Source organism: Mus caroli, unplaced genomic scaffold (assembly GCF_978045245.1).
Source record: "Mus caroli unplaced genomic scaffold, Mus_caroli_1 scaffold_17, whole genome shotgun sequence".
Lineage (NCBI taxonomy): Eukaryota > Metazoa > Chordata > Mammalia > Rodentia > Muridae > Mus > Mus caroli.
In genome coordinates, this window is record NW_028227272.1 from 93,183,577 (window position 1) to 93,199,743 (window position 16,167).

General features: G+C 45.7%; 1 protein-coding gene across 1 annotated transcript in view; it reads right to left on the bottom strand.

Annotated features, from left to right (window-relative positions):
- The window catches only part of Lca5l (lebercilin LCA5 like), a 33,269-nt gene that overhangs the window by 2,359 nt on the left and 14,743 nt on the right, over nucleotides 1-16,167 (bottom strand). The window contains exons 6-11 of the mRNA XM_021184702.3: nucleotides 14,502-15,016; nucleotides 12,488-12,625; nucleotides 3,185-3,269; nucleotides 1,968-2,071; nucleotides 1,365-1,482; nucleotides 711-821 (exon numbers count right to left, since the gene is read on the bottom strand). Coding sequence (XP_021040361.1) covers nucleotides 711-821; nucleotides 1,365-1,482; nucleotides 1,968-2,071; nucleotides 3,185-3,269; nucleotides 12,488-12,625; nucleotides 14,502-15,016 — 1,071 coding nt within the window. The remainder of the gene's footprint in view (nucleotides 1-710; nucleotides 822-1,364; nucleotides 1,483-1,967; nucleotides 2,072-3,184; nucleotides 3,270-12,487; nucleotides 12,626-14,501; nucleotides 15,017-16,167) is intronic.

Genomic DNA, 16,167 nt, shown 5'->3' on the forward strand with positions numbered 1-16,167 from the left:
CAGACATGCTTTAGTTCAACACTACAGATATGCCAGAGAAAGAGCGGGTGAGGGACAGCATGCTGCTGTGGGTTCTAGGCAGCTACGGGCAAGTGGCCTTATGGGAAATCTACACTAGAACAGGAGCTCAAGGTATTTGCATTCGTTCCTCCTGCTGCTGCTGCTGCTGCTGGTGTGTGTACATGTGTGTGTGGGTGCACATACAAGTGCATAACTACATGTGTATGTGCGTGTAGTACATGTGTGCATGTGTGTTTGTGTGTATGTACATGTGCATATGAATGGCTCACGACACACTATATGCTCAAATAGAATTTGTTAAATGAACAAATAAATTTCCCAAATGGGCTTAAAGATACGTGGGAAAGTTAAATGAACACTGGCCACAGGAAGTGCACATTTGGTGATGTTTCCAGCAAACTGCACCACCACACAGTGAGTGGCCTGGGGGGATACTGCCAAAGCTTCTATTTCAACATGGTTGACTTCACAGCAAGAGTTTGGCCCTGCTAGGTTCTCTCAGCTCCTGTCAGGCCTGAGGAAATGCATGGAATTTTGACTGGCTCACCTGCTCAGCCTTGCCGTGTTCCCAGCTCACCTATCAGCAACAATGAACTATAAAAACATTATGGCCTATCTTCAAGATTCTGAAGGAAAGCGATAACCTAGAGTTTTTTTTTTTTTTAACCTATGTAAAAATTATTAATCACCTGTATGGGTACAAGAGTGACATTCCAGATGGAAGGCACAGATCTGCTCAGTGGCCACCAGTCCCCAGGAAGCTGGAGGAGATGGCATGCTCTTTAAGACCGTAAGATTGGCTGCGCAAAAATGAGGACATGGTTTAGTAAACAGAAGACTCAGTAGAGACGCAGGCGTTGAAGGCAGCCGCAGGAAATGATGGGAGAACCCAGTTGCACACCAGGAGCAGACAGACCAGGACCAACCTATATGCCCACCCCCATCCCTTTTCCTCCAGGCTCCTCTAACCAGGACAGCTACAGATTTGGCCTGGCAGCTGTAGCCTAGGCTGGCTGAGGCTCCTCCTTATACCCGCAGAAGCATCTGGCCTTGGTCTGCTCTTGAGCTGAAAGTTAGCTTGGAGAGCTTAGGTTGAGATGCTCCTAGGAGCCCTTTGGAATATTCTCTGACCTCCACCTGTCTTGGATCTACCCCAGGAGCCCTGGCTGTAGAGCTAGTGACTTTGCATCTTCCAAAATAATTCATGACCTTGCTAGGTGACTGGGCCTGGACTTGTGGCCTTTCCTTGCCTCGTTGTCTCCAACCCTGTGCTGGGATTGCAGGTGAGGCAAGGAGATTTTTTTCCTTTTTTTTTTTTTTTTTGGTTTTTGCTGTTTAGTTACCTTCATATTTTCTCTTAGACTCTTCTTGCTTTGGTAGCTTACACACATAGTAAGGAATATCATGGTTTATTTCTGTTGATTTTTCTTTATGAGCAATGTTTCCTTTCCCCCTTTTACCCTATAATTTACAAAAACAGTAAAAAGCACATTTTTGAGGTGTAGATAATTTTAAACTAAAATTTAAATAAATGTCAATGCTTTTTTGGGGGGGGGGTTGAGATAGGGTTTCTCTGTATAGCCCTGGCTGTCCTGGAACTCACTCTGTAGACCAGGCTGGCCTCGAACTCAGAAATCCACCTACCTCTGCCTCCTGAGTGCCAGGATTAAAGACGTGCACAACCACGTCCAGCTCAATGCTTTTTTTATACAACAAGTGACTGCTTTTAGTCACTCTCCCCCCCCCCCCCCCCCGGGTCTCTGGAGTAATAGCTCTGGCTGTTCTGGAACTCACTCTGTAGAATATGCTGACCTTGAACTCACAGAGATCCACCTGTCTCTACCTCCTAAGAGCTGGGATTAAAGATATGCACCACCACACCCAGCCAGACACTATTTTCATTAAGATATTTTTTTAGACAATGCAAAATTTCAGAGTTCTCATACCTTAGTTATCCAAAATGGGACATCTGACTTTTGAGTTTCCTGGTGTCTCATATTTACAGATGGCAGGCTTTTCCTGTCTGCTTGCACTGATTTCGTTGAAGAAACTGTAAAGTAGGTAGATTCTACATGAGAAGCATTTTGTGTTCAAAGGCTTTACTGCTCTCAAGCGCTCACACTAAAAGACAGGCAACGCACAGTCAGAGTTCTCTTTCCAACTTTCCTTTATCTGTCTTATCCTCCGGCTCAGAGGTCAGGAGCATCGCAGTGGTAAGGGGAACCAGGGAGGTGCTAGGATCAGGCAGCATAGTGGTTTTGTTGACATTGTGATAGACCAAGCCACTGCCACACCATGCCAGAGCTCCAGAGGCCTGGTGAGGAGGTTGTCCATGATGCGAACAAGAGCCATGACTGCCAAAACGGTCTCATGCCCATGGCAGGCTCACTGTCTAGTCTGGTGGGCATTGCTCAGGATTATAATCCACAGTCAGTGGAGGCCAAGAAATTGGGGGGTCGATGCCTTTGAAAGCAGGCCTAGCTGCTGCTCCTGCATTAGAGGCGAGGGTCTGCTGTGCCTTACCTGAGCAGACCCAGTGGCTGGGAGAGGTGCAGTGAATATGAGCACATTCTGTCTTATAGGGCAAAGTGCAGGACAGGAGTACCAGCCTGGAGCCTCGGTGCTTAACACACAGGACAGAGCAATGCTGTGTTGGGATCTACAGAGAACTACGCTGTTGTTCAGGGAGGTCAGAGTCTGCTTGGGCAGCTGCTTAGGGCCAGAGGGGGACTTCCTGGGTGTGGTGTGAGCGGTGGGAGGTGCTTTCTTGACCAGAGTGATGGTTACATGGCTGTAAGAATTTGCCCGAATCCACTGAAGGCTGACATAGGTGCGTGTTATAAAATGCACGTCAGATAACTTTCATGCTCAGAAGCTGCCAGCCACTGGTATATAGCTCTCCTTAGAAAGCTCCGATGGGCAGTTATTTTGCGTCTCTTTCATCTGAGGTGGGGCGGAAGGGACTGAGCCCAGCGGGAGCAAGAGCATTGCTGGTTCTTTGTGACAATATCACAGCTCCATTATTTTGTTCTACAGTCACAAAATGCATGCCTGCTCCCAGTCAAGTGCCTGTTAAAGGCGCTACCATTTTGCCTGTATAAATTAGGAAAATATCTGCAGATACTTGAAAACAAATTTTTGGGCAGGAGGGACTAAACCATACCTTTCGGATAATCTTCCTTATCATTTAAGTTTTTGAGTATTCGATTCGTATAGATGTTTTTGATCTCCAGCTCACGGTCCTTCTCCTGAAAAGAGCACTGTGTCAGTATCCCACGAGCAACCGCTTTATAAACCTAGACTTACAAGACCAATTCAAGAGGAGGTCACTGGTCCGTAAGGGAAAAGTGAAATAAAATAAAAATCCAGTCCTCAGTCACTCTGGCCGTACTTAGTGACCATGGTACTGGAGAGCAGAGATCAAGCCCTTTATCCTGGCACCTGTCACACGGGCAGCATGCGCTGGTAAGGCTGACAACAAGGCCACTGCTCTGCTTTAAACCCCAACAATAATGGTTTTAAATCATGGCAAAGCAAAAGCTTTGAAGGTCTTTTCTTGTTGGGGGGTAAGAAAAGGACTAAGACCCTGATGCAATCCTGTTATACATGGAGACAAGCCTGCTGCCCTGCTGCCCTGCTGCCCTGCTGGGCTTCACCACTGCCTCTGAGGTCATCTCCATTCAGTGAAGAAAACATTACAGCATATCTATATCATCTATATCTCTATATCTATATCTCTATATATGCACCATGTGTGAGCTTGGTGTCTGTGGAGGCCAGAAGAGGGCATCAGATCCCTGGAAGTGCAGTTATAGATGTTATGAGCTCCACATGGGTGCTGGATTGAACCTGTGTCCTCTGAGAGAGCAGCCAGTACTGCTAACCTTTCAGGAATCATCCCAGGGCTTTATTTATCTTTTCTTCCCCTCAAGATTATTTCATTTATATGAGTACACTGTAGCTGTCCTCAGACACACCAGAAGAGGACATCAGATCCCAATCCAGATGGTTGTGAGCCACCATGTGGTTGCTGGGAATTTAACTCAGGACCTCTGGAAGAGCAGTCAGTGCTCTTAACCACTGAGCCATCTCTCCAGCCCCTTTATTTATCTTAAAAAAAAAAGATTTACATGTTTTATGTAAGTACACTGTTGCTGTCTTCAGACACACCAGAAAAGGGCGTCAGATCTCATTACAGATGGTGAGTTACCATGTAGGTGCTGGGAATTGAACTCAGGACCTCTGGCAGAGCAGTCAGTGCTCTTAACCATTGAGTCACCCTCCCCACCTATCCTTTATTTTTATGCTCCATTTAATCATAACATTTTATTTTGAGACGTATGGACATGGATGAGAAATATTTTTTCTAGAATGTATGTTTCCAGAAACAAAGTATTATGGTCCATATTTCCCTTTCCTGCTTTGTTGTATTTTAACATTTTGCTCAGAGACTAGAAATGCCAACAGCTTACGGCTGTGATAACCAGAGTCCATGGAGGCCAGGAGAAGGTACCAGATCTAGAGCCAGCTAAGATGGTTGTGAGCTGCCATGTGGGTGCTGGGAGCCAAACCTGACTCCTCTGCAAGAGCAGCCAGTACTCACAACGGCTGAGCAGTCTCTCCAGCCCTAGACTAACTGTTGCTCACACTGCTTTCTATGAAGATTTCAGTGTTTGTTTACAAGGGCGCATGCTTTGGTGGCTGGAAGGTTTAGTCCTGTCTCTTGGTTTGGTTTGAGATTTATCTCTGCTGATGAGCTGATGCAGGTCTGAGTGGGGAGCAACATGAGGGAGAGTCTCCTTTGGGGATAGGGAAGAAGGTTGGGCTGGGCCAAAGAGGGCTAAGGTAACAGTTTATCACACAATCTAGGATACTTGTGTGGTTAACCAAGAGAAAGGAAAGATGGACCACTGTTAAAATAACTTTTATTCACCTGCTATAACTGTCCTCTCTGAGACCTCTTGTCTCTGTCTGCTAACCTAGGCCTAGTCCTGGAAGCTTCTAGCCTCTGTTCAACCTTATCTAGACCTAGGATGTTTTCAGCCTCTGAGACTGCTGAATAAGCCCTCCCTTTCTAGCTTTTTCTGAATTCTAGCTGGCTGCTCAACTCACCTGATCTGGCTCAAATTCCTTTCCAATCTGTCTGATTCAATCTGGCTTCTCTCTTGGTCTTTGACTGATTTGCTCTGCTTGGCTTCATGCTAACTTTGTCAATCTGTTCTAATCTGCTAGTTCCTTTTTATTCTCTGGCTCATTCTGTCTTTGCCTGTGTCTAGCTAGTTCTCTCTGCAACCTGTCTCTGTAGAGCTATCCCAGTAAAACTGAGCCCCTCTCTGCATGGCTCCCTCAAGTAGATCCTATTCTGTCAATTCTTTCTCTGATTCATCACTCTGTCTGCCATTCAATTAGATGCCACCTTCAAATACGGGTGCTTCCTTCTGTAAACTAACTTTACCTTCCTTGTTTGAGATTAAAGGTGTGTGCTAAGGGCTGAACCGCACCATAACACAATCTCAGGGTTCACAGTGTGATCACCTATCCTGCAACAGATCACAGAGGACAAGGGCTCATGGATGGATTCACAGCCAAGATTACCCTGAGCTCACAGGGGATCCCATCAACTAACTATCTTGGTCGGTGCTCCCTGGGGCTTGCCTGTAAGCCCAGGCCCCAGCATCTCACTTGGGAGCTGTGGAGGCAGGTATCCATCTTCATAGTTAATCTCATACTTCGGTGATGGGCTTTGATTTGTGGAGATGACTCTGGAAATGAGGCTACTGTACAGAAACAGGTATCCTGGGATCTTGGGACCAGACATTATGAATTTAGGCTTATGTGGTAGATTATAGTGTTCTGAATTTGGCACACTTTCTGGTCCCTGCGCTCTTCCACAGCAGGAGTTTACTACCCGTCTCCACTCATGGATGGAGGCAGAAGAGAGGCTCTGTGACTTCGAGGTGGAGTTCATACCAGCTGAATGACCTAGAATCTTAGCTGTTAATTGGCACTAGTGTAGACACAGGAGTGAGCCTTCTGTCATGTTTATCTTCCAGCCTGTGAACCATCCGTACTTAAGCCAGGAGGGTTACAGATATGCTGTCTGGCAAGTCCTGCCTAAACTATAGATCTGTAAACAAAATTGTCATTTCATAAATCATTGTTGTTTGAAAGAAAATTTTTATTTATTTATTTATTTTTATTTTGTTTTTTTCGAGACAGGGTTTCTTTGTGTAGCCCTGGCTGTCCTGGAACTCACTCTGTAGACCAGGCTGGCCTCGAACTCAGAAATACACTTGCCTCTGCCTCTCAAGTGCTGGGATTAAAGGCGTGCGCCACCACCACCCAGATTTGAAAGTAATTTTTAAAAATAACTTTTAGAAATGATTTTGTAATTTATGTAGATGAGTGCTCTATCTACCGGTACAACTTCATGCCAGAAGAGGGCATCAGGCTTCATTTTAGATGGTTGTGAGCCACCATGTGGTTGCTGGGAATTGAACTCTGGACCTCTGGAAGAGCAGCCAGTGCTCTTAACCCCTGAACCATCTCTCTGGTGTCTGAAAGTAGTTTATGCAACATAATAATGAGAATGGTCTAGAATATAACACCCTTAAATTTTCTATCCTGTTGCCCTTGGTTTATTATCTGGGATGACTACAGTGGAGGCATCTACAGGTTAAACTCATTTGCCCAGATGACTTGCATTGGTGGATATAAAAAATACATCCAGTTTTTCCTCCCAGCCCATGTTCCTAGAATGACAACTCTGAGACTAATTATTTATTAATAAATGAAATAAATGAAATCTCTTTATTTTCTCTTGAGTTCTGCTACCTGCTAGTGTACATCCATCTCCTCAGTGTTTCCTGACAAAGGCCTTGTGCCTTCTCACTAGTTCCCAGAATTCTCTGTCCCTGCTGGATGTCCCACCTCCTACTTCCTGCCTCAGTTCATTGGCCATAGCTTTTTTTATTGACAGGTGATGCTTATTAAGAGATGCAGGCGGATTTCTGAGTTTGAGGCCAGCCTGGTCTACAAAGTGAGTTTCAGGACAGCCAGGGCCATACAGAGAAACCCTGTCTCGAAAAACCAAAAAAAAAAAAAAAAAAAAAAAAGGAGATTCTATCTATAGCTGGGAGGTGATCCCAAACGAAGGAGGAATCACCAGTGATTGCTATTGGCTATTGGTAGTGACCGAGAGTCATGAGTATTTGGTCCCAGACCCCAGGACAAGGGACTGAGTTGTATATTTTATATATCAAAGCAGACCTGGCCTCCATGTTCTCCCAGGATCCTTCAGTCCCTACCTGGCATATCCTGCATCCCACACTGAACTTACCAGCCTAGGGGCTGGGCTGCCCTTTCCTCAGAGACCCCTCTTTATATAATCCAGGCATTTTGTGTGCACACTCTCTCCCTCCCTACTCCTCCTCTTCTCTGTGTGTGTCCTTTCTCTCTCTTCTTTCCCTAACCCCTTGTCCCCATGGCGGCCCCCCCGCCCCCCCGGGCCTCAATCCTTGGGGTCAGTGAACTCACCTGAGAGCAGCTTCCCAATACACCTGCCTTTAATATAATCTAATCTGTCTTGAATTGGCTCGTTTCACCAGTGCAGAAATAACCTACCAACAAGCCCACTCCATCAGAAACAGAGCAGAAAGGTCTACCTTGTCAGTGTCGGGCCATGTGACCCTTGCCCTGTGGTTTACCACAGTGTGGAGACTACTCCGCACAGCGTGGCTGGCGACCATCATGGGCTCTTTCTGCAGTCTTAGTTGCTACTATTAACTCCCAGGTCACACACTACACTCCAAACGCGTGTGCGTGTGTGCGTGTGCGCACGAACACACACGTATGCACAGTGCACAAGCAAAAGCCAGGTACAGCGCACAGCCTGTAACTCTGGCACTAGGAAGCAGGGCTAGCGGGATCCTGGAGATTTTGCTGGCCAAACCAGTCCAGACAAATTGGCAAGCTCAGGTTCAGTAGAAACCCTGTCTCAAAATAAGGTAGAGATGGATAGAGGAAGGCACCCAGTATTGATCTCTGGTCTCTTCCCCCCCCCCACTGCACCCCCCAAACACAAGTGCAGAAATCTTTTTTTAAATTTTTTTTTCGAGACAGGGTTTCTCTGTATAGCCCTGGATATCCTGGAACTCACTTTGTAGACCAGGCTGGCCTTGAACTCAGAAATCCGCATGCCTTTGCCTCCTGAGTGCTGGGATTAAAGGCTTGTGCCACCATGCCCGGCGAGTGCAGAAATCTTAAGGCAAAGACGGCTAATACGTGACAGTCACTATGGGTGGTTACGCATTAGTGAATCTAGGAGGAGGTCAGTTGGAGGCTTGCAGAGTTAAGCTGCAGAAACACATGGCGGAGGTAAGCCACCACCAAGATACAGGACCAGTGGGCAAGGTCCAGGGCTGTGTCTGGAGGGCTGGGTGGACAGGTGGACATAATTTGAGAGGAATGTGTCAAGTGATGGGCATCTGCAGGGCTTCTGTCATATCCTGATGGGCAGCCAGTGGATGGAGGGCAGATGTCCTTTGTTTGTGGGGTTCTACTGACTGATGTACCCCTCATTATGGTGAGGCTTTTGTGCCCTTGAGTGGTCTCCTAATTGATGTTCTCAGGCATGGCTTAATGACCTGATTTTATTGTGCCCATTCTCATGTGCTCCTCACCTATAGTTTATCTGTGCGAGTGAGTGATCACTCTCTGTGATGGACATGCTTAACTTTTCCTTAGTAAAGTGGAGTCACCCAGAATGAGCCACAGTAATGCCACTGGGCTACACATCGTGGAGTGGCCTAGAGCAGAGAACATTCTGAACTCCATGCTCAGCAACAACAACTCAGACCCCCCAGGATAGGTCCCCCAAGCACCTCTGCCTATTACTTTGAGCAGAGTCTCTCCCTGAAACCAGCAAGCCCCAGAAATTCTCTTGCCCCTGCCTCCTTCAGAGCTGAGGTCATAGGTGTGCATAGGGCTCCTAGTCTGATCTGAACCTGTCTTCAAGACTGTACTGCAAATGCTCTGAGCTGCAGAGCCATCTCTCCAGGTGAAGTGTTTTGTCTAAGCACTACAAATTCTTTATTATTTTTCTTTATATAAAAATACTATTCTTTGGGGCTGGAGAAATGGCTCAGCACTGACTGCTCATCCAGAGGTCCTGAGTTCAATTCCCAGCAACCACATGGTGGCTCACAACCATCTGTAATGGATCTGATGTCCTCTTCTGGTGTGTCTGAAGACAGTTACAGTGTACTCATATAAATAAAGCTTTACAAAAATACTATTCTTTGACAATTTCATATATATATATATATATATATATATATACACATATATGTACATACACATATAACACACACATATAACACACACATATATAACACACATATACATATATAACATACATACATATATTATATACACATATATACATATACCTATAATATACATACATATATAATATATACACATATACATATATAATATACACATATACATATATAATACATACACACATATATATAACACTCATAATACACATGTATACATATACAAGATACACACATATATAACATAGCACATACATACATAACATATACACATATACCTATAATATACATACATATACAATATATACACATATACATATATAATATACATACATAATATACACACATATATTTTGACCATCATATTCATCCCATTCTACTCTCATATATTTCCCTTCTTTTATTTATTTATTTTTATTACTAATTTTCAAGTCAGGGTCTTGCTATAGATCCTAGGTGGTCCTTGCCTTGAATTCTCCTGTCTCAGCTTCTTGAGTGCTGGGATTACAAGAGCATCTATCATGCCTGACTATGTTTTTTGATCATTTTTGGCCAGTAAGAACTGGTTCTGCAAGGTGACAGTTTCTCTGGTATGACTTCTTTAAGATGTCCTGTTACTCTTTGAACCAGTGGACATTAGAGGTGTCCACTGTTCTCAGTCCCATTGGAAATATTTAGATTTTAAAATAAAATATGTCGTGAAGTCATACTTCCATTTCAGATCAAAATCAGGACTGTGGCCTTTTATTTCACCTTCTCTTACTTGTGCTTTTTATTTTTACCACACCCCTAGAGCCCTGTTCTGAAGGGCACCAGCATTTTTCACAGTGTATTCAAAGTCACTGTGAAGCACCGTGCCCCTCCTCTCTGCCCCCGCATCCCCTATCTCCCCCACCCCACACACAATGTCACTTCTGAAACCATTCATATTTGTGTGTGAAGTCATTCCATCCTTAGCAGGTGACTGGTTAGAGTTAACTGAAATTTCTGTGCTAAGTCACCTGGAGTGGCTTTTCCCCATGACCTTATACCATCAGTAGAATGCATAGTTGGTTCTTTTTAAAATTTCAGTGACTTTTCGGGATTTTTTTTTATACTCAGTCCTGCTGTATGACGATGCACTACAGTTCTGTGGCCCCAGATGTGGTCTTGCAGCCATCCCTTCTGCTCTGTCTTCTGCACATTGCTATCGTGTGTGTGTGTGTGTGTGTGTGTGTGTGTTGGCACAGTCTCACTAAATAGCCCAGATGGCTTACATCTTCCTATCTAGCTCAGCTGTGGCCTTGAACCCACTACCCTCCTGCTTCTGCCTTCCGTGTGCCGAGAGACTGTTAGCTGCCATAACCGGCCGTTTTCTTCTGTAAATATTAACCACCATAGCGTTGGTTCTACATCCTTCTCTAAGGTGGTCACAGTGTGTACAGAGACTCCGCCTCCTTTTCACTCACCACTTCTCTGGCTCTATTCAGAGGACCGAGTTCAGTGCCCAACACCTACGTCAGGCAGCTTACAACCACTTATAACTCCAGATCCGGGGTACCTGACACCTGCAGCCTCCATGGGCACTGCATTCACGGGCACATATACACGTGCGTATGCACACACACAATTGAAATGAACAAAACCAAATCTTTAAAATCCTTTGTTATAATACTGGCACAGAGTAATGTAGAGATTAGTACGATTCACTATTTTATGACATTTCCACACACTGGCCACTCATACCTGTTCTTCCAGTCCCTCCCTTCCTCCCTCCCTCTTCTCTTCTCGTCCCTCACAGTCCCCCCTCCTCATCTCTCCCCTTACGTACAAGAGTAAACACACGCAGCACTTGCCATCCTTGTCTGGGTCACTTGGCCTTCCATGCTGCCCTCCAGTTCTCTCTGGGATGCAAATGATAGGATTCCACTCATTTTTACAGCTGAGTGGCCCTCTGTGTGAGTACACATGACACAGATGGATGACCCTCATGTGCATATGCATGTCCTTTGTATGTTGACTTCATGTTCTTTGACATGTATCAGGAGTGCTGAACCTGGGTCACATAGTTGTGTAATTTTAGCCTTTGGAGAAGCTGTCTTATGGCTTCGCATGGTGGCTCACTAACTCCCACTCCCACCGGGGGCCTTTTCCTTCCACATCTTTAGCAGAATTTCCTGTGGAAACAGCCGTTCTAACTGGGGTGAGTGGAACCCTGTGGTAGTTTGGATATAACTCTTTCACCTCTTTTACCTTTCTCTCTCTCTCTCTCTCTCTCTCTCTTTTCTCTCTCTCTCTCCTCTTTCTTTTTTTCTTTCTTTCTCCCAGTTTTACAAGACAGAGTCTCTGTAGACCAGGTTGGCTTCTAACACAGAAATCTAAATCTGTCTACCTCTGCCTCCTGAGTGCTGGCATAAAAGGCATATGCCATCACCACATGGCCTATTTTTGTGTTCGTTTGTGTGTGTGTATGTGTTGTATGTGTGTATGTGATGTATGTTTGTACATATGCATGTGAAGGTCAGAGGACCACTTGGGGGAGTTGGTTTTCTCCTTTGGCCATGTGGGTCCCAGGGTTATAACTTGGGGTATGAGGCTTGGCAGCCCTATTATTTTCTGAGACAGTCCCTCATAGCCTAGGCTAGTCTCAAAATTGCTCTACAGGCCTCAAAACTGTCCACGGATGACTGCCAACTACTGCTCCCCGTCTCCAGCACACCCAGATGATGTGCAAGTCAGACTGTTTGTGTGTATCTGTTAGGTTTGACTCTTCAGCCCATGCACACCGTGCAGACGCAACAGGTCTGGATGACATCTCAAGTCACAAGTGAGACCTTGAATAAGTTATGGGCTATTGAAGTGTATTCTGACTGTTACAGCGCTTTGACCTCTCAGTTTAGAACGTACTCTGAGTTGCAGTACAATGCTGTCAGGACATGCTGCTGTTTACTGCCGTGAAATAACAATGAAAACACGCAGTCTTATGAAGACTGAGTTTTTCTAGTCAATGCACAGTGGCCAGGCTGTTCAGTCTCTGCTAACTATATAGATCCTGCATCTGCTCATAACGATCTGAAGAAACAACCTGGAGACATCGTATGTGTAAGTGACTTGGTCTTTGAGACAGATTGTCTTGGGGGAGATACCTTAAGCTTCTGCTGCAGCTGTCTCACTTCTGCCTGCAGAGTCTTTGTTGCTGTTTGAGCTGCTAACGTCTTCCGATTTTCTTTGGCCAGCTGTCGACTGTAGGACCGATTGTTCAGCCGCAGCTGTTTTTCCAAGTTCTGAAAACAGTATATATTTCAACTATTCCATAGCCAGTGTGTTGTCAAGAAAATTGACTGTGATGAAACAAGCTACATTTATGATAAAATGAAACATTGGCCAAAAAGTCCCAGATTTCAAGTCTAGAGAATAAATATATCTTTCCAGCCCAGTGCCGCAATGTTCTTTACAAACCCTGGACACTGATAACAGATATTCAAATGCATCCTGAAAACCCAGCAAGTACAACCAGGGTATATATAACAGTGGGGCCAAAATACGTTGCTCTGCTGTCTTTGCAGATGGTAAATCTTCTGGCTCCTTTCCCTAGAGGAAGGGCCTAGCCTTGGGACAGACCATGAGGACAGGGGTCCCTAGAGAGCAGACAGGAAGGCTGTAATGGGTTTCATGCCACCCTCCACAGTGGTGGACCATAAGATGGGAGAACAGACATGCTGGGTGGGCCTACCAGACACATCAGTACCCAGTGCTGACTTAGGTGTAGCAGAGTGACAGGGGCTACTGGTACTGTTGGTGCCTACCACTTATTCTATGGAAGACAATTTTCTGGATAGTAGAGGATTTTCCCTGCAGAATTGTGTTAGTTTACTGGCCATTCCACTAGGCTGCTCCCAGGGACCTAGCAGGGGCTTATGTCATCTTCTGCCATCAGGTGCTTCAGGTGTGGCTGCGTGTAAAAGGCCTGCCCCACCACTCCAGCTCTCTCTCTGTTCTCAAGTGTTCCTGCCAGTCTCTCTCCTTCTTTCTGTCCTTCTCTGTCCCTCTTCTCTGCCCTCATGGCTCTGCTCTTGTCTGTCTGTCTGTCTGTCTGCCTGTCTACATGTCCACTACCCTTGTCTGCATGTCTGCCTCTACCCCTTCTCCAGGTCCCCACCCCCTCTTTTCCCCCAAATGAACTACCTTGTACCAGATCTGTTCCATAGTGTAATTTCTCAGGGGACCCCTTGGGACCCCTTGGTGTGGCCCCCAGGTACCCCCTCAGCGCACTATATTTCATAACAAATAGTATGAAAATGCAGGCAAAACCATCAAATACTTATCAGAAAATATTTGTTATCATCAAGTATCAGAGAATTAAACAGTCCATTTGTATTTATGTCCATGAGGATCATGTAAAACAGGCAGGACCCTGTGTGATTAGTGCCTGCTCCCTCATAGTCTCTTTTAGTGAAATCTCCCAGCTTTGGACAACCAGAGTCTGTTGGGAAAATCTATCCATCTCTCTTCAGATACTTTAGTTCCATTCTTTCCCTTCCCCTTCCTTCTCTTCTCTGCTCCCTCCCCACGTGTCCCTCCCCCTTTTCTTCTCTACTTTCCCCTCCTCCTCTCCCTGTCTGCCCCTCTTCCTTTCTTCTCCCACTTCTCCCTTCCCCCTCCTTCTCTCCCCTCTTCCCTCTCCCCTCCTCCCCCACCTCTGTTCTCCTCCCTTTCCTTTCCTTTTTTTTTTTCTTCCCAGGGAAACATTATTTTTAAATAACTAAAAGTGTGGAAACAAGTCTAATCTGTCAGACTGAGGAGAGACAATACAAGCAAAGGGGCTGGACAGGCAGACAGACACAATACTCTGGCAAGAGGAGATGGCCTTTTTGTAGGAGCTGAAAGCAGGTGTTCATTTCAAAGGGAGATTCTCACAACACACTGTAGACCTCTGGCTCCTAGGACATGCCCATGTGGCCATCCAACCAGCTGCTTCCAGACAGGCTGGAGAGCTCTCCTGCCCACTCCAGTGCAGGCTCCCAGCTCTGACATGTGTGCTCCTCCTTCCAGCCCCCTCCCCGGACTCTCTACTAGACACAGTTACTTGCTGTGGCGAGCTGGGTCACAGCCCATGGCTGATTGCTCTCTTACCAATACTGGAACTTCTGAGACACAAACCTGTATTTTTTTATCATTTACTTCCATTTTGGCTGTAAGTTCGCTCAACCTGTCAGTCAGTTCTTCTCTCTCTGCAAGGTTTTTGTCTTCTGAGAGTCTCTGCAGGGCTTGCAAGACGTCTTTGGTCCTCAGTAACTCGCCGTCAGTTTCTCGGAGTTTCCTGGACACAGTGCGCTCCTTCTCCTGGGATTTCCGGAGGAGCTGTCGAAGGCTCTTCACCTCATTCTGGTGCTTGGCTGTGATTTGAGGTAGGTTGTTCTGGGAGTTCACGTATTTCCCTATGGCTTTCAGGTGTCTAAGCTGAAGCTGCTTCAGAAATTGGTTTTCTATGGCAGAGGCTTCCAGCTTCCGATGTACGTCCGCCAGCTCGTTCTTCAGCTCTTTGATCTTATGAAGCCTGGCTGACAGTATCCGATGTGTCATGGTGTCTCTTCTCTTGGCAACTGTTTGAATTTGAGAACTGATCAACGAAGCATTCCAGAATTGCTTTTTCTCAGCTGGGATGTCCTTCTGGCCTGAGTGAGCAGACAGCGCAGGTTGTTACCAGCAGTGCACAGAGAGAGGCATGTAAATATGCACATGTTAGTGACCCCCAACACACACACACACACAAATGCCATGAAACGGAGAGGCCATGCCTGCTGCTGGTAGGCACTCTACACACAGCTGTCTCACAGACACTGACTGCTCTTCAGTCTAGTTGCATCTATTTCATGTCTGGAGAGTTAAGTCTTCCAAGGTTACAGAGCCATGAAGTAACACAGAATGGATTAAAAAACGACTTCTTTTTGAAGTCTAAAGCCTGCGTTTAGATATCTGCTATAAAAGTTACTCGGAAAATCATGCCAGGTGTGGAGGCACATTCCTGTATCCTAACATCGGGGAAGGAGAAGCAGAGGACTAGGAGTTCAAGGATAGCCTGGACTAAATGAGACCCTGTTTCAAACATAACAGAACACTAGTGTGGCTTGAATATGCTTGGCCCATAGGAAGTGGCACTATTGGAGGTGTGGCCTTGCCGGGGAAAGTGTGTCATTGTGTAGGTGGGCTTTGAGGTCTCTTAGGCTTGAATTCTGCCCAGTGTGGAATCAGTTTCCCTCTGGCTGCCTTCTGATTAAGATGCAGAACTCTCAGCCTTTCCAGCACCGTGTCTGCCTCTATGATGCCATGCTTCCCGCCATGATGATAGTGGACTGAACCTCTGAAAGTGTAAAACAGCCCCTGTTTTCTTTCCTTCCTTCCTTCCTTCCTTCCTTCCTTCCTTCCTTCCTTCCTTCCTTCCTTCCTTCCTTTCTTTCTTTCTTTCTTTCTTTCTTTCTTTCTTTCTTTTTCTTTCTTAGACTTGCCTTGGTCATGGTGTCTCTTTGCAGCAATGAAATGCTAACACACACATCAGTTATATTAAAACCATTGTTCTGGATAGTTTTATGTCATCTTGACAGAAGCTAAAGTCAGTTTTGAGAGGAGTGAACCTCAAATAAGGAAATGCCTTCAGTTGGGCGCTGAAGGCAGAAGCCTTTAATCCTAGCACTCTGGAGGCAGAGACAGGTGTATTTCTATGAGTTCAAGGCCAGCCTGGTCTACAAATGGAGTTTTAGGTTAGCCAGGGTTGTTACACAGTGCAATCTTGTCTCAAAAAAATAAGAAAACAACACAGAAGGCCACA